Below are 18,665 nucleotides of genomic sequence, written 5' to 3'. Positions count from 1 at the left end.
TATCAGGGTCATCAGAGCAGCCTAAAGAATTTTTGGGACAAATCATCCTTCTTACTACGTTTTTCTAGTACTTAAAGTTTTCTGATTTTGACCTCACAAGCCCAGTAAGTATTAAAGCTGAGATATAGTTACTATGTAAGGGACGCGGTGGCTCAGTGGGTTAGGACGCTGAGCTTGTCGATCAGAAGGTCGGCACTTTGGCGGGTCAAATCCCGAGTGCCACGTAACAGAGTGAGCACCTGTTACTCGTCCCAGCTTCTGCCAACCTAGCAGTTCGAAAGCACATAAAAATGCAAGTAGAAAAATAGGGACCACTATGGTGGGAAGGTAACAGCGTTCCGTGCGCCTTTGGCGTCTAGTCATGCCGGCCACATGACCACGGAGACGTCCTCGGACAAGCGCTGGCTCTTCGGCTATGAAACGGAGATGAGCACCGGCCCCTAGAGTTGGAAACGACTAGCACGCATGTGCGGGGGAACCTTTACCTTTACCTTATAGTTACTATGAGTGCTTCATGACCATAATGAGGATTTAGATACAGTTCTCACTGGTCTAAACCAATGCTTCATCTTCACATTAGTTCAGTTTCCAGAAATCAAAGTTGTAGGGATAGCATAAGCACTATCTTCAATTGTTTAAATTAATACCCTTAATTGTTTTTTGCAACTTCATTCCATAATCCCTTTCTTCACTTCTAAAAAACATGTTTTAAGAATGAGAGAGCTTCAGATAGGAAATTATAGTAAGAAAAAAATCATACTGATTTAAACATAGTCCTGATGTGAAAGATTTTCCTATTTGGCTTTAATTATGATTAGGAGGCAATGCTGATCAAATGCTGTATGATCAAGATAAAAAAAGATGGCATAAATTCAGATTTCGATTTACTGTAGTGCAATGTGGGAGGAAATCTTATACCTTTTCTTTCTTTGGGAAATAACTCAAGTACTGTGAATATTAAAATACTCACAAACTTTCATAATGCCAGTAAATTGATGCTTTTGGTTTAGGATCGCTAAGCAAAATCACATCAAGTACAGTTACAGTTCCTATTATAAGAAATTCTTGTGCTGAGCATAGATGAAAATTGAACTTGCACCCCTCCATCAATTGTCTTATTTTATTTATTTCCTTCCTGATATTATCCTGGTAGCCTTCACTTATCTCATAGATTGGCTGGGTTCTTTACGTGCATTCATAAACTATAACATGGTTTGTTTGGTTTTGGCTTAAGTTCATGTGCAAATCCAGCCATAGTGGTTTTATGACAATGTTTGGCATAAACCAAGCTACTATGACATGTTCAAATCATGATGAAGACAAAAATGAATTAGAAGAATAAGTTTTGCTCATTGAACTGAAGCTTGTTTAACCAAAGATTATTGAATAAACTACAATCATCCATCCATCCATCCATTAGACCAGGGGTCGGCAACCTCGGCTCTTTTATGACTCGTGGACTTCAACTCCCAGAATTCCTGAGCCAGCCGACCCCTGCATTAGACTAATAGGATTTCCTAAACTCAAATACTTAAAAGAGTTTTATTATTCATCTAGAAAATCCAATGGACAGAATGATTTTTTTCTCTCCTGCTTTAAGATATTTGGACTCATGTTCATTCACAGAGGAACTTGGAAGAAGCAACAAACTTTTTTCTCCTTGATGTCTTCACTATTTTACCTTTAAATAAACCAAATCCTCAGAATTTTCTTCATTCTTTCAACCACCATACCAACTCATATAACCACAGGAAGTTTTTATAAATCTTTTAGTGTGCATGTCAATATTCTATTTAAAGATTTTAGAAATCAATAGAATAAGGATTATTAAGAAAAAGATACTCAGTCTACACATATATTGTACCTGTTCTTCCAAATTTTTCACCCTTTGTCGATGGGTTCTTTCCTGGGATTGCAATGTCCGTTCAGCTTGGAGCTGAGCACTGCGTAGTCTTTCTGCTTCTAGGTCCATGTCTAGCTGATGTTGTGATGTCAGTTCCATTAGTTGCTGGGCATGTGTTTGTTCCAGCTCTGCAATCTGGACCTAGAATAAGTGCACAAAAATAATACCTACTTTCATGGGGCTGTGATGTTGAACATATTAGTAAAGTTGGCTTCTAGAGCTTCATAACTGCAGAGGTTAGCAATATTTTTGTTGTTGAAGGTCGTATGTCTTCAGAGGTAGCAATAGCAATAGCACTTGGACTTCACAGTGCTTTACAACAATCTCTACAATGGCTTACAATGTTGCCCTCAACAATCAGGGCCTCATTTTACCGACCTTGGAAGGATGGAAGGATGTATCAACCTTGAGTCTGCCAAGATCGAACTCCAGACTGTGGGCAGAGTTTGGCTGCAATACTGTATTCTAACCACTGTGCCACAAGGTACAGGTAGTCCTCAACTTAGGGCCACAGTTGACCCGAAAATTTCTGTTATGCGAGACATTTGTTAAGTGAATTTTACTCCATTTTATGACTTTTATTGTTACAGTTGTTAAGTGAATCACTGCAATTGTTAAGTTAGTAACAAAGTTCTTAAATAATCTGGCTTCCCCATTGACTTTGCTTGTCAGGTCACACCCCCCCCCCCGTGACACTGAAATTGTCATAAATATGAACCAGTTGCTTAGCATCTGAATTTTGATCATGTGACCATGGGGATGCTGCAAAGGTCATAAGTATGAAAAACTGTCGTAAGTCACTTTTTTCAGTGCCATTGTAACCTAGAACGGTCACTAAACAAACTGCTGTAAGTTGAGGACTACCTGTACTCTGTTAACATGATAGCCTGACCTGAAGCAAGCGGCGGGTGGGGCTAAAGGATTTTTTTTGTCTCTGATAATCCCTTTTCTTTTTTCTGATTCTTCTCCTTTTTCTCAAATGATTTTTTCTTTCTTTCTTGCAGGCAGCAGATAAGGGACAGGGCATGTTCACCATGAGCCAAAACTGGTCTCTTGTGGCAGAAGAAGACCTACATTAATAGGTATTGTATTTTCTTCTCTTAGTTATGTACATGGCTGGATTTTGTAATCTGTGTCTTTTCCAGGTCAGATCTTAGACTTAGTACATTTGGAGAACAAATGGAAAATAGACAAGACAAAAGCATAACTGGAACTTGTTTAGCTGGTTTTCTCTTGACATTCAGTAATTCCCCAGAATGTATATTATTCTCCCCCAAATATTCCTCAAAGCACCCAGACAATTCTTTGCTTGCCAGTTGCTCATGAATTTCATTTCATCCTGTCCTTATAACGTGGTTTATAATAATTAGAGAAATTATTTCTTCTCTTCTGCAGTAGAATATGATCCATGACCTTTTAAAGAAATCGAGTGTTAGGTATGAGCTTTGGCTGCTTTCTCCTCTATTTATTGTGCTTGAAGCAATTGTGAAGAAGTGATAAAAAGTAAACTAGGCTGTTATCAACACACCAGCCAAAGGGTGGATGGGCTGTTAGTACAAGGTATAAGTTTCTCAGACTAGCAAATAAGAATGCAGAAGTACACATAATATTTTTATTTTACAAAGCTCTCTGTAGCACCACTTTCTGTCCAGTAATCTCTAGATTCAATAAGTCCAACAAACCTGCAGGTGTTCATTTTGCATCATGATGTCTTCCATCTCCTGCTGTATGCTATTCACAGATAGATTCAGCTGCCCTCTCATCTGACTGAGTCTAAAAGTGTCATCTTCTTTCCCAAACGTCTCATGCTCTGCCTGCAAAAAGGACACCAAAATCCCTTATTCAGAGATAATGCTAAATTATGGATTATTTGGTTCTTGTTCAGTACAATCTGTGAACACAATTTTGAAGTGCTGTTTATGAACCATAATTTGTGGCTTAACATTGGTGTGAATCAAACCGAGCATGATTGAACCCAATATCTGTGTTCACATGCTGTAGCTTTATTTTGGCATTGATCATAACACATGCAATTCCATTTTGCTTGTTTCTGTTTTAATAATATAGTGTCTAGTATACAACAATTATTTTCCATCAGGTTTTTAATGGTCATAATTGGTTCTGTCCGTCCATCTCATCTCTCTTCCACTGCATATTGGGGGAATGTTAGATGCAAGCGTGATAGTGGAATGAGCACTCAAGGTACAAATATGAACATTGAATAGGATGACGTGTAGGATGGTTTATGTTCAACAGTGAGGAGAAGCATGGAAAGAGGATAAAATAGACAACATGGTGGTCATGACATCGTTAAGAAGCACCATTCTTTTAATACATTTATCAACATTGTGTGTACATATAAATGGGCAGGGCTTGAATATGATACCACAATTGTCACCTTTCCTGTTTTGACCCTCTCTGTGGATATTGCTGCATGGATGAGAAAGGTAATTAAGATTCGGTTACCATGGAGTTCTTAGAAGTCCCTGAGCTTGGTTGTTTGCTCTTTCATTACCCAACTAGGTAACATCATCAGTGCAAGTGGGTGTGGAGTTTGCTGCCTGTTTATATACAGTAGCTTGTCCTGCCGGTTTTGGTATTGGTGTAGTTTCTTCCTTAATGGTTTCTTGATTGTTGTTTTCTGTCTGATTGTTCTGTGTTGATCCCTGCTATTTGAATGTTGGGAATGGAGTTGATGTGTTCTATATACATCTATATCCTCATTTGATTTTCATATGACTCAGCATCATGCTAAAAAGGTTCAATAGGAATCCCCTGGAAGACTTCTGATCAGGCTATCAAAATTGGCTGATCTATATATATTTTTTATAGATGCTGCTCCTGGTCTCCTGTTTGGTGATCTTGTTTTCCCTTTAAAAGGCTGGCAGATCCCACTGAAGCATCTCATGGAACTGCTTTATCAGAATCTCTAACATTCCTAAGTGTTTTTGTCTCATCAGTGTTAGTAGCCAGGTCTTTTGCTTTGTTTCATTTTAAACTTAAGTGGGGATTTTGACTCTTCTCTGCTGGATTTGGTCTAATTGTTTAGCCTAGGGATTGTTTTACCATAAGCCAGACAGCTTATGGTAGTAAGCAAGCTGAAGGAAAGCTTACTTTTCTTAATGAGAAAAAAAGGAAAGTTTTGGAAAAAGGCCTTGTCTTTCTGTAGGATGCATCCCTTAAATCTAGATTCATATCTGTTGAGACAAGTTTAGTAAATCTAGTAAATGTAGAACAATTGTATTTGGGCTTCCAAACTTCAGAGTATTGCAGAAAAGAGAAGTTTTTTTAATATCTCTCTGCAATAATCTAATAGCTGGATTTTTGCAATACACATGATAGCTGTAATAAATCACACAAGAGGTAGCCATACATCTACCAGTACAGATAACACCATTATAATGGAAAAGTGTGTGGCATCCTAGCTCAACCCCTATTTTTGCATTAGTTCAACTGTTCTGAACAATTCCTGAGACCTTAATCCAAAGGGAGTGGGGAAAAAGAAAAAAAACCACGCCTCCCAATGTTGCAAAATATGTCTCCCAAACTGAATAAGAGCATATAGGGAGAGAATTGAATTTGCTGTGGGTTGCAAGAGTTAATGGACATATGCTATGCAAGATGAAAAAACTTCCAGCTTTGAGGAAGGGGTCTTTTGTCTCTTTAAGCAGTATACAGACTCACTAGAAGCAAATGTTAAACAGAGGAGAGAGAGGTAAAATCCAGAATAAATACATGGACAAAATCCAGAATAAATAAATGGTCATATCCGGATTTCCCCTCTGGAGACATCAATAAAGGGTTTTATGAGGTTGATATGAATTACCTTTGCTGGCCTGATGTTCTGGAACTCATTAACTAGAAACTACCCTTTCTTCAGCCCAGGGAAATAAGTTTTGCATGGGGGAATTCTGGGGCATCATACATACGGCTATTTTATGCTTGCAGAGATAAATGCTTGTAACATTATTTTGCCATAACAGAAAAATAGCACATTCGTCACCCTCTTCATTTCTCCAGCTAGAAAAATCTACCAAGAACAATAAATAATTTCCAACAAATGCCTGGCCTGACTCTTTCTATCACTTCTGGAGGGACCTGGCAGGAATTTTTTAACCCTTTCTAGGAATGCTCACAACAGCTAGAAATAGAATAATCATGGCTACAGATTTTTTAAAATAAAAATCATACACATAAAGCATAGGAAAAAGCACCACAACTTCTAATTCAAAACTTTAAATAAAAACAAACAAGTAAAAAAAACACCTTAAATTAGTACATATGACAGAAAATGCATTATTTTTTTTAGTTAAGCATATATGAATAATACTAGTAAGGAATATTTATGACTTGCTCTGCATGGCACTCTATGTTTATTTTGGTTTAGCATGTGAAATTGGGCCATTAGTTAACCAGAATTTGCGATCATGTTCTTTAAAATTTATTCTAAACATAATGATATGTAATTTGTCTTCCCCACTTTGGACCCAGAGAATGTAAGAACAGCTGCAAAATAGGAGAGGGGTTTCTTCCTTCTGAAAGGGACATAAAAGAGTGTGCTCCATTTTTTAAAAATAACTCAGAATAATAAGAGTACCATCAAACAAGCACTGTCAGTCATTGAAGAAGTAATTAGAGACAGGTGATCCCACAGATAACTTGGCTTTATGCTAAGAAGGGTTTTATAGGTGACACTCAGCACCTTCAATCACACTAGGAATTCTGCTTGGAACAAGTACAGCATGCAGAATAGAGGTGTTATATGGTTTGAAGTTGTAATATTGTAATCTGTTGGAGTTGTGTGTGAGTTTGGCAGCCATATAAGTTTGTTTAGCATAATGTAACATAATGTAATGTAGCATAACATAAGGAATTACCGTATATACTTGAGTATAAGCCGAATTTTTCAGCCCACTTTTTGGGCTGAAAAATTCCACTTCGGCTTATACTCCAGTCAACAAAAAAAACTTACCGAGGACTTGTGCGCGGCCGAGGCTTTGGTGCTTCCGGGATCGCCCGCACCTCTCCCAAGCCACCGCCGTCCGAGACCTGCCGAAGTTTGGGGAGGTTTGGGGAGGTGCGCGCGCACCTCCCCAAACTCCGCGCCTTGCCTGCCTGCTTCTTTCCGCAGCGGAAAGAAGCAGGCAGGCAGGGCGCGGAGGAACGGAGACTTGCCGACGTTTGGGGAGGTTTGGGCGTCTCCCCAAACCTCGGCAGGTCTCCGTTCCTCCGCGCAGACCTGCCGACGTTTGGGGAGGTTTGGGCGCCTCCCCAAACCTCCCCAAACCTCGGCAGGTCTCCGTTCCTGTTTGGGGAGGTTTGGGCGCCTCCCCAAACCTCCCCAAACCTCGGCAGGTCTCCGTTCTTCCTGCCGACCTTTGGGGAGGTTTGGGCGCCTCCCCAAACGTCCCCAAACCTCGGCAGGTCTCCGTTCCTCCGCGCAGACCTGCCGACCTTTGGGGAGGTTTGGGCGCCTCCCCAAACCTCCCCAAACCTCGGCAGGTCTCCGTTCTTCCTGCCGACCTTTGGGGAGGTTTGGGCGCCTCCCCAAACCTCCCCAAACCTCGGCAGGTCTGCGCGGAGGAACGGAGACCTGCCGAGGTTTGGGGACGTTTGGGGAGGCGCCCAAACCTCCCCAAACAGGAACGGAGACCTGCCGAGGTTTGGGGACGTTTGGGGAGGCGCCCAAACCTCCCCAAAGGTCGGCAGGTCTGCGCGGAGGAACGGAGACCTGCCGAGGTTTGGGGACGTTTGGGGAGGCGCCCAAACCTCCCCAAACAGGAACGGAGACCTGCCGAGGTTTGGGGACGTTTGGGGAGGCGCCCAAACCTCCCCAAAGGTCGGCAGGTCTGCGCGGAGGAACGGAGACCTGCCGAGGCTTGGGGAGGTTTGGGGAGGCGCCCAAACCTCCCCAAACAGGAACGGAGACCTGCCGAGGTTTGGGGACGTTTGGGGAGGCGCCCAAACCTCCCCAAACAGGAACGGAGACCTGCCGAGGTTTGGGGACGTTTGGGGAGGCGCCCAAACCTCCCCAAAGGTCGGCAGGTCTGCGCGGAGGAACGGAGACCTGCCGAGGTTTGGGGACGTTTGGGGAGGCGCCCAAACCTCCCCAAACTGGAACGGAGACCTGCCGAGGTTTGGGGACGTTTGGGGAGGCGCCCAAACCTCCCCAAAGGTCGGCAGGTCTGCGCGGAGGAACGGAGACCTGCCGAGGCTTGGGGACGTTTGGGGAGGCGCCCAAACCTCCCCAAACAGGAACGGAGACCTGCCGAGGTTTGGGGACGTTTGGGGAGGCGCCCAAACCTCCCCAAACAGGAACGGAGACCTGCCGAGGTTTGGGGACGTTTGGGGAGGCGCCCAAACCTCCCCAAAGGTCGGCAGGTCTGCGCGGAGGAACGGAGACCTGCCGAGGTTTGGGGACGTTTGGGGAGGCGCCCAAACCTCCCCAAACAGGAACGGAGACCTGCCGAGGTTTGGGGACGTTTGGGGAGGCGCCCAAACCTCCCCAAAGGTCGGCAGGTCTGCGCGGAGGAACGGAGACCTGCCGAGGCTTGGGGAGGTTTGGGGAGGCGCCCAAACCTCCCCAAACAGGAACGGAGACCTGCCGAGGTTTGGGGAGGTTTGGGGAGGCGCCCAAACCTCCCCAAACAGGAACGGAGACCTGCCGAGGTTTGGGGACGTTTGGGGAGGCGCCCAAACCTCCCCAAAGGTCGGCAGGTCTGCGCGGAGGAACGGAGACCTGCCGAGGTTTGGGGACGTTTGGGGAGGCGCCCAAACCTCCCCAAACAGGAACGGAGACCTGCCGAGGTTTGGGGACGTTTGGGGAGGCGCCCAAACCTCCCCAAAGGTCGGCAGGTCTGCGCGGAGGAACGGAGACCTGCCGAGGTTTGGGGAGGTTTGGGGAGGCGCCCAAACCTCCCCAAAGGTCGGCAGGAGGAACGGAGACCTGCCGACGAGCCGCGGCTACACAGGGTATTCCTGTGTATTCAGGCTTGCAAAATGGCGGATCGAGCCTCTGCTGGCGGCAGAGGCTTGCAGAACGGCGGATCGGCTTATACTCGAGTCAATAACTTTTTCCAGTTTTTGGGGGTGAAATTGGGGGTCTCGGCTTATACTCGAGTCGGCTTATACTCAAGTATATACGGTACATAATTATACATAATTATGTATACAGTACACACACAGTACATACATACATACATACACACAAAACTATGCCACTGCATTCCAGATCAGCTTCAACTTCCAAGTGGTCTTCAAGGATATCCCTATGTAGAACAGATTACATTAATATACATGGGAAGCAACCAAGTGCAGGATCTTTTGGTTCAGTAATGGGCACAATTGGCACACAAGATAGAGGTATGGAAAGGCCCATCTAGCCATAGTAGCTCTCAAGCCGGAGTCAGGAATCTAGAAAAATGCTCAAATTGCATACCAGCTCAACGTAGAGGAAGGTTAATCCATTCTGTGGCAAAAATAAATCTTTGGCTGTGAGTAGTCCCAAAACGTACAGCCATTCAGTCATGCCAATGGTGAAGCTGAGCCTGTTCTTCCCAATCCATGCCCTACTCTCCAGATATTTGATACTATTACTTAATAATACTTATTATTACTGGGGCAGAGATGTAGAATTAAATGTCATTAGCATACTGATGATTCCTAACCCTCTATCTTCATATGACTTCACCTAGCAGTATCAGGTAACTATTTTAAAAAACTCGAGACACAATAGGTCCTTGTGAAATCCCAGATCTTACATGTTTAGGGCTGTTCTTCTCTATCACAACCTACAAGGAACTAATGCTGGAGATAGGAGAAAAACCACGGCAATACTGTGTGTCCCATTTTCATCTCTCTAAACCTGTCCAGAATAATACTACAATTATTCTACTACAATACTACAATTAATGGTATCAAAGGCTGTGACATGTAAAGAAGAGACAAAATGAATCCACCTGCCACCATCCTGATTCCTCCAAATATTATCAGTAAGTGCAACTATTGCTGGATCAGTATGATAAGCAGGCCTGAACCCTGCTTCCTTTAGTGTACTCTCAGTCTCAAAAGATATTTACAAGATATACTATGTTTCCATGAAAATAAGACCAGGTCTTATTATTATTTTTTGGACCAAAAGATTCATTAGGACTTATTTTCGGAGGATGTCTGACTTTGCGGCCACCTGCTGGCTCCCTCCCACTGTCTGCTTGCCCACGGTCGCAACGACTTATAGGGCTTCCCGGGGCAGATGCTCGGAGGTGAGGGCAGTGCCAGCGGAATGCACCTTCAGGCAAGGAGGAGAGCAGCGCGGATAGGCAGGGGAAGCCGAAGGACCAGGTGGCACAAACCTCCCCTGCCTCCTCCCTCTGCTTGCCACACTCTTTCCTTTTGCAAGCAGACAAAGCTTCCAGTCTTCATCAGTTCTCTGTTCAGGTGAAAAATGGGCACAAATGGAGCACTGGAAATGGAGCGAATTGCTCCATTTCCAAGCGCCCCATTTTCAAGCAAAGCTTCCAGTCTCCTTCATTTCTCCCTCCGGGCAAAAAGTGTTTGGGTGCCTATGGGTGCTTGCTAACGGAGTGATTCACTCTGTTTCCAAGCCCCCCCCATAGGTGCCCAAACATTTTTTGCCCAGAGGGAGACTGGATTGGCTGCCTCCCCACTACCTCTGCTTCTACGCCCGGACTTACCTGCACTGGCTGTGGCTGCTGCCGGCTGACTGCCTCCTGTGCTGGCTATGCCCACTCCCGCCCCAGGCTTATTTTTGGGGTAGTTCTTATATTAGCAGCACCCCAAAAAATCAGGATAGGGCTTATTTTCTGAGTGGGTCTTATTTTTGGGGAAACACGGTAGTGTAACAGAATAACAGCCACTACATAGGAGGACAGGTAGAAGACCGATAGACTGTATCCATGAGCATCAAATGGCTAACTGCCACAACAAGATGAAAGCTCCTTAATCTTGCAACACATGGCCAGGCTCAACTATAGTTTCAACTGGGAAACTATCAAACCAAACCAAACCTGAAAAATGCTAAGGATTTCCTGGAAATTTGGCATTCAGATAAATCAGCCATAAATAGACATGTAAAAATGAATGTTGTTTACATACCATTTAAAAGACACAATGAAAAGTCTAGGAAAGAAAGAAACGGCCTAGAACACATCCCCATCACCAGTCAACACCCAGATCAGTATGAAGCACCCAATATAGGGAAGAAACATTACTATTAACAAGGAACCATAAAGGAGGAAGCCACAGTCCGACCAAGACTGATGGGGCAAACTAATATATGGTATATAAACAACCAGGAAACCCCACTGCCCCAACACTGAAGATGTTAACTAGTTGAGTCTGTAAGAAAACAACCTAGCTCAGACATTATGAAGAAATCAACTGTTAAATCCTGAGTTACATTCTTTTCTATTAGAATAAAAACTGCTAGCAGTTATGAACTGAGGACTAGAACAAGGCAGGTCTAACATTATCCATTTGCAGAGTCAAACAGTGTCTCTGGATTTGTTCCACTTGATTTTTTTTTTGTTTGTACTTTCATTTTAGAGTGAGGTATCATCACCTCAAGATGGTGTATTTGTGTAGCCATTCACAATGGTTTATATAAATATATCAGTGTCTGCATTCATACATCATGCTAGATGATAGGTTTGGTGTTATCTTAGTATGTTGTACAAACAATGCATTGTTTAGCATGATTTATCACAAAGCCACTACCAAAAGCAGAGCTACAATGAAGGAAATTGTTTACATTAAGACTTACAGCTAGGACAGTCAACATGTGTCTGAACAGGTTTCTGACCATAATTCTCCATCAATTCTAGGTCAGATGAACAGAAATGCAAATAAGAGCTACATGCCAATATCTGCTTCTCTATGTAACAACCTATCTGAGAAAATTCACACTGAAAGTCTGATATCCAAATACACAAAATTCCTGATGTCTTACTGTACCTTGCAATTATTCCTGCAGACAGTTATATATTCAAACAACCCTTATCTGGCTAAAACTTTGAGGAAATGCCATATGTTGCACAGGTTTATTGGCATTAGAGTAGGAAAATGGGAGCTGTATGTGGAATGTACAAAGGTCACTTAGAAGAAGCTCACATTAATTTCAGTGGAAGGACCTGCTGGATGGTTTGGATTATGCATTTCCATTGCTAGTGCTAATTAGGCTAATCCAAGAATGCCCTTGCTGATATCAAACACATGTGTAACAAATGAGTTCTGTGAATTTGAACCAGTGCCTTGATGCTGTATGTTAGTTACTTCTCTGAACAGACAAGGAAAGGAGATAACCTAAAATGTAATCTGAAACTTCACTTTAAGGAACAATGCTGTGTGTATTATTTGGATTACATCCAAAGAACATCAGAGCAGTAATCATGTACAGTACGTATAGCAAAATTATTTGAGAGGAATTGCAAAACAAAGATTGCAAATATTTTCATTGCCAGGAAGAATAGAAATTCTATTCTTGTAAGCACAAAAATTTCTTTTGTAAGGTTCTTTTAAAAATCTTTCTCTTTAAAACAATATTTTTAAAGAATCACATTTTACATTTTACAATATTTATCTTTTTTACTTCTGCAATTTGTATGCTGCTCAATTTCAAGAAAGACTCTTGAGTGACTTACAATGATGCAAAAGACAATTAAGTGAATTTAGGTAGAAAAGAAAAATCACAAAATCCCCAAATCCAATGACAATCAATACTAGTAATAGTAATAGTGGTAAAGTTGGAAGGGACCTTGGAGGTCATCTAGTCCAACCCCCTGCTCAGGCAGGAAACCCTATACCATTTCAGACAAATGGCTGTCCAGTCTCTTCTTAAAAACTTCCATTCACCACTTCTGGAGGCAGATTGTTCCACTGGTTAATTGTTCTAACTGTCAGGAAGTTTCTCCTTAGTTCTAGGTTGCTTCTCTCCTTCATTAGTTTCCATCCATTGGTTCTTGTCCTGCCTTCAGGCGCTTTGGAGAATAACTTGACTCCCTCTTCTTTGTGGCAGCCCCTGAGATATTGGAACACTGCTATCATGTCACCCCTCATCCTTCTCTTCATTAAAGTAGACATACCCAATTCCAGCAGCTGTTCCTTATATGTTTTAGCCTCCAGACCTCTAATCATCTTTGTTGCTCTTTGTACTGTTTCCTGAGTCTCAACATCTTTTTTACATCATGGTGACCAAAACTGGATGCATTATTCCAAATGTGGCCTTACCAAGGCATTGTAAAGTGGTATTAATACTTCACGTGATCTTGATTCTATCCCTCTGTTAATGCAGCCTAGCACTGTGTTGGTTTTTTTGGCAGCTGCAGCACACTGCTGGCTCATATTTAAGTGATTGTCCACTAGGACTCCGAGATCCCTCTCACAGTTACTACTATTGAGCAAGGTACCCCCTATACTATACCTGTACATTTGGTTTTTCTTGCCTAAATGTAGAATCTTACTTTTTTCACCATTGAATTTCATTTTGTTAGATAGTGCCCACTGTTCAAGTCTGTCCAGATCCTCCTGTATCTTAAGCCTGTCTTCTGGAGTGTTGGCTATTCCTGCCAGCTTGGTGTTGTCTGCAAATTTGATGAGTTCCCCATCTATCCCCTCATCCAAATCATTGATGAAGATGTTGAAGAGGTCTGGGCCCAAAACAGAGGCCTGGGGCACCCCACTGCACACTTCCCTCCATGTAGATGTGGTTAGCCAGCTACGAATCCATCTGGTGGTGATGCTGTCTAACCCACATTTTTCTATCTTATCAAGTACTGTAGTAGTTTGTGATCTACTTTATCAAATACCTTACTGAAGTCCAAGTAAATTATATCCACAGCATTCCTCTGATCCACTAATTTTGTCACTTGGTCAAAGAATGCAATAAGATTTGTCTGGCATGATCTGTTTTTGAGAAACCCATGTTGGCTTTTAGTAATGACTTTGTTTGCCTCTAGGTGCTCGCTGATTCATTGTTTGATTATCTTTTCCAGAATCTTCCCAGGTATTGAGGTCAGGCTGATAGGTCTGTAATTTCCTGGATCCATTTTTTCCCCTTTTTTGAAGATGGGAACTACATCAGCTCTCTTCCAGTCCTCTGGTAGTTCCCCAGTGCTCCAAGATCTTAGAAAAATATTGTTCAGTGGTTCTGAGATCACATCTGCCAATTCCTTGAGAACCTTGGGGTGTAATCCATCTGTTCCTGGTGATTTGAACCCTATAGGCTGGACAGGTAGTCACTTGCTATTTTGTTGCCTATCTTAACTTGTATTTCTATTCTGTTTTTTATGGCACTATTTTTGATAAGTTGGTCTGTTTTTTCCCTTTGTGTAAAGACAGATGCAAAAAATGAGTTAAATAGTTCTGCTTTCTCCCTGTTGCTTGTCACCTTCTTGCCACTTTCTCCCACTAATGGACCAATCATTTCTTTCACTTTTTTCTTGTTTTTTACATGTTGAAAGAAGCTTTTTTGTTATTTTTGACTTTGGTCGCAAGCCTTAGTTCATTTTGAGCCTTAGCTTTCCTCACTTCATCTTTGCAGGCACGGGCTATTTGCTGATATTCTGACTTAGTTATGTACCCATCTTTCCACTTTCTATACTTGTCCTTTTTATCTTTCAGTTTATCAGAGAGTTCTTTGTGCAGCCATGCTAGTTTCTTTTGAGAGCTGTTATTTTTTCTCTTTGTTGGTATTGTGCTAGACTGGGCTTTTATTATTTCACTTTTTTATTAAAAAGTTTTAAAGTACATTTTTGAACATAAACCCCATCCCCCTACCCCTACCCCTAACCCCTACCCTAACCCACCCAATACCCCTACCTCCCCCAACCCCCCCCTCAACTTCCCAAAACAGAATACAGGGTATTATTTTCAAAATCTTAATCTAAAATATACTAACTAACTATAATTACACTTTAAATCCAGTCGCGCTTTAACTCTCCTTAAACATCATAATATATCTCCATTACAAATATTCTTCACATATTCCAAATTCTACCATTTCTATCTAATTCAAAACTTTCAAAATCCATTCTTCTATAATAAACAAATCAGCCTTCTTCCAACATAACAGTACCAAAAATTCTACTATAGTTATTAGTTATAAATATCTTTTTCTTAAAGATCTTACATATTCCACTAAATTACTTTAACTTTTAAAATTGTAATCTTTTACAATTCAACCATACATAATACATTGCATCATCACAGCCACATCTTCAACATTTAGACTAACAGTTTAAATACATACATACTAATTTTTAAGATCTACTGTAAATACCATCCCCAAATATCCATCATTATTAGATCTTGATTATCCTACGATCTTTAACAAGTTCCATTTCTAAATCTTATTTCTATCAAAGTCCTCCATTAATCTCTATTATTATTATTATTATTATTATTATTATTATTATTATTTATTATTATTTTATTATTATTATTATTATTATTATTATTATTATTATTATTATTATTATTATTATTATTATTATTCCTTAAATCTAATTGCAGCCCGTGTCATTCTTTGAATCTTAAGATCTTTAAATAAAGCCAAGGATTGCACAGCCTCTGAAACTATTTCTTGTAACTGTCGCTCTCCTTCTTCCTTTCCTTTTTTTTCTTCTGAGAATGACGGTAAGCCTGCATTCAATACATTAGAATAAAAATCACGTGCCTTCTCTACTGTATTAAGACAATATCTTTCTCCAGAATAATTCACCACAATCCCCACTGGTATCTCCCACCTAAACCGAAGCTGTTGTTTCTTTAATTCATCTGTCAGAAAGAAAAAAATCTTTCCTTTTTCTCAAAATTCTTGGAGGAATCTCTTTCAGAATAAAACCTCCTGATTAGACACTTTAAGTCTTTTATTATAAGAGATTTGAATGATCTCATTTCTAATCTTTCTCTTTGTAAAATACACAACCACATCCCTTGGCAATTTCCTTTGTTTAGCAATCCAAGAAGTAACACGAAATACTTTATCTATCTTCCCCAAAAAAATCCTCAAGTTGAAACCCCAAAATAGGCGCCAGGGCATCCACCAACGTCTCTTCCAGATTCTCCTGCGGATTTTCTTTCAAACCTCTGATCCTCAGGGCGAATTCCATATCTCTATATTGCATCATCATCGTTTCATCTTCAAGTTTTTCCATTTTATTCTCCACTTCATCCATTTTAGCCTCCAGCATCAGATTATTTTGTTTCACTTCTTCCACACATTCATCCAGATTCTCAATACAGCCTGAAAACACTTGAAGTGCCATCAAAGTATCCTCCCTTATTTTCTTGCTCTCCTTTCCAATAAATTCTGCCACCTTCTCAAATATTTTTTCAGACTGAAATTTTAAGGCATCGTTTAGAGCATATTGTAAATCTTTTAAAGTCAATACAGATGCAGCAGCTTCGGGAGGTAACTTCAAAGACTGCGTTCCAGATTGCTGAACAAACAATGCCTCCGCACTTTTAAAAACAGTCTATGTGGTTTGGGAGCCATCTTTGCAACTAATGACTTTCAATGCACACTTTCACTTTCTAGTCCATTTATTACTTTGTAGTTAAACTGTGAAATAACCAAATTTTAAAAATAACTTTTTAGCACCTCCAAATTATAAGTAGCTCTTTTAAGGTTTAAAAGTCTATTTTACATATTCCAACTCAGTTCAAACACTTTACTTTAAAGAAAAACACTTTTGCTTCTTGTTAAAAAGAAAAAAAAATCAGTCAGGCGCCATCTTCCCCTTCTTTCAAAACGATCGTTGGAGTAGGAAGAGAGTTTGAGTTTCAGAGTTAAAGCTTTGTACTTGATCTTGCTCCTGCATCAGCTCTGCTGCTACCATCACTCAAGATGTCAATCAGATCCGGCAGGAGTGGATTCAGCGTCTTGTTCTGCTAAAGCAGAAGAGTCCTTCGTCCGGAGCATTCCCAGGCTTCAGGTGGGCTCTCACACTTCATGCTCCAGAACAAATGTTCTGGGGCTCTAGGGGAGCTCTACCCCTACCTGGAAGCTCCCCCTCCCCTCTTTGCCCGAGGAGAAGGGTTTTCGAGTGGCGGAACAGCTGATCATCGGCTATTCCGCCACTTCAACAGGATTGAAGGGCCGGCGGTCAAATCCGAATGTCCTCGCCGCTGAAGCGCCACCCGGAAGTCCTATTTCACTTTTCAAAATTTCCCAGGCTTCTTCAGTTGTCTTCCCCTTGAGGATTCTCATCCATGGAATCCTTCCCAAGCTCTCTCTAAGTTTATTGAAATGAGCTCTTTTAAAGTCCAAGGCTCTAGTTTCACTGTATTCTATTGCTTGTTGAATTCCAATATTGCATGATCACTTCCTCCAATATTGCATGATCACTTCCTCCCAAGGTTCCTGTGGCTTCAACACCTTCTATCATTTCATCTCTGTTAGTGAGAGTTAGATCCAAAATGTCTAACCCCCTAGTTCCCTTCTCTAGTTTTGGGGTGACAAAGTTGTCTGCTAGGTTTGTCAGGAATCTGTTTGATCTTCCACTTGGTGCAGAGTTTGTCTCCCAGTTGATATCAGGGTAGTTAAAATCTCCCATTACTATTGCAATGTGCTTCCTACATACCTTAGTTAGCTGACTAGCAAATAGTTCATCTATTTCCTCTGTTTGCTTGGATGGCCTATAGTATATACCTATGGCAATGTCATTTCCACCCCCCTCCCCCCCGCTTTTTATTTTGATCCAAATTCAGTCAAGACAGTTTTCATCATTGTTGTGCTCTATTTCTGTAGAGATGTAGTTAATTCTTATATAGATAGCAACTCCACCTCCTCTTTTGTTTGGTCTGTTTCTTTTAAATAATTTAAATCCCTCTAGCTGTGTGTTCCATTTGTGAGTTTCATCCCACCATGTTTCTGTAATGGCAACAATATCATATCTGCCCTCATTAACCTAAATTTCTAGTTCACTCTGTTTGCTGTTCATACTCTGTGCACTGGTGTATAGACATTTGAGTCCTTTATGATTGTGAAATTGTTTAAGTTGCCTTTTCTGCCAAGAAACCTAGAACCTGAGGGTTTTTTTTCAGTGCAGGAGATGCTCTGAGCTGGAAGAAGTTAACTATGAAGAGTAAAGAAAGTTATGATACAATAAAATATTATAGTAAAATCTGGTGGATGCAGTTTGTTACTTTTTTTAAAAAAAGTATTGGTAAGGTTTCCTCTGGATGAATATTTCAACAGGGAAAATAATAGCCACAATAACTTTGAAAATACAAACACAATACATAAAATTGCAGAGTTTTACAGAAAAAGGTTCTGCCATTTTTCAACAATGATGGCATATGCATTTTTCAAAGGGAGGGTCTCTGTGACACTTGGCTTGCTATAATTTATGTAATCTTCAATTAAGGATGGAGTCCCACTTGGCTTGAAGTAGATTCAAGATAATATGCAGCCATAAGATCATTTTGTTAAATCCTCCTCTCCCATCATCACTTACTTCATGGAGATGGCGCTTCTGCTTCTCCAGATTTCTGTACTGCAGTTCCACGTCAGCCAGCTGATCTTGTAACAAATGTACAGTATTAGTCAAGCTATGATTCTGCCTCTTGCTATCTGACAATGCCTGTCGCATGGAGTCAAAGCGATCCTGGAAAATATTATTATTATTGTTACTCAACCTGAAATGAAATGAAAGAATAATTCAAGGACATTTGGTTAAATAATATAATGTTTGTAGCAGTTTTCCAGCTTTGATACAATTGCTGTTTGGAAGGTCTTGTGGAA

General features: G+C 41.2%; 1 protein-coding gene across 1 annotated transcript in view; it reads right to left on the bottom strand.

Moving 5' to 3' along the window:
- CROCC2 (ciliary rootlet coiled-coil, rootletin family member 2) overlaps positions 1-18,665 on the bottom strand; it is a gene marked incomplete at its 5' end in the record, with an annotated part of 114,775 nt that overhangs the window by 377 nt on the left and 95,733 nt on the right. The window contains 3 exons of the mRNA XM_083363605.1: positions 1,865-2,044; positions 3,586-3,717; positions 18,379-18,528. Of these exons, the coding sequence (XP_083219731.1) occupies positions 1,865-2,044; positions 3,586-3,717; positions 18,379-18,528 (462 nt within the window). The remainder of the gene's footprint in view (positions 1-1,864; positions 2,045-3,585; positions 3,718-18,378; positions 18,529-18,665) is intronic.

The sequence above is a fragment of the Vipera ursinii genome (assembly GCF_947247035.1).
Source record: "Vipera ursinii genome assembly, chromosome: 5".
NCBI classification, from domain to species: domain Eukaryota; kingdom Metazoa; phylum Chordata; class Lepidosauria; order Squamata; family Viperidae; genus Vipera; species Vipera ursinii.
Note: the sequence above shows the minus strand (reverse complement) of the source record. Positions and strands in the feature narration are given on the sequence as shown.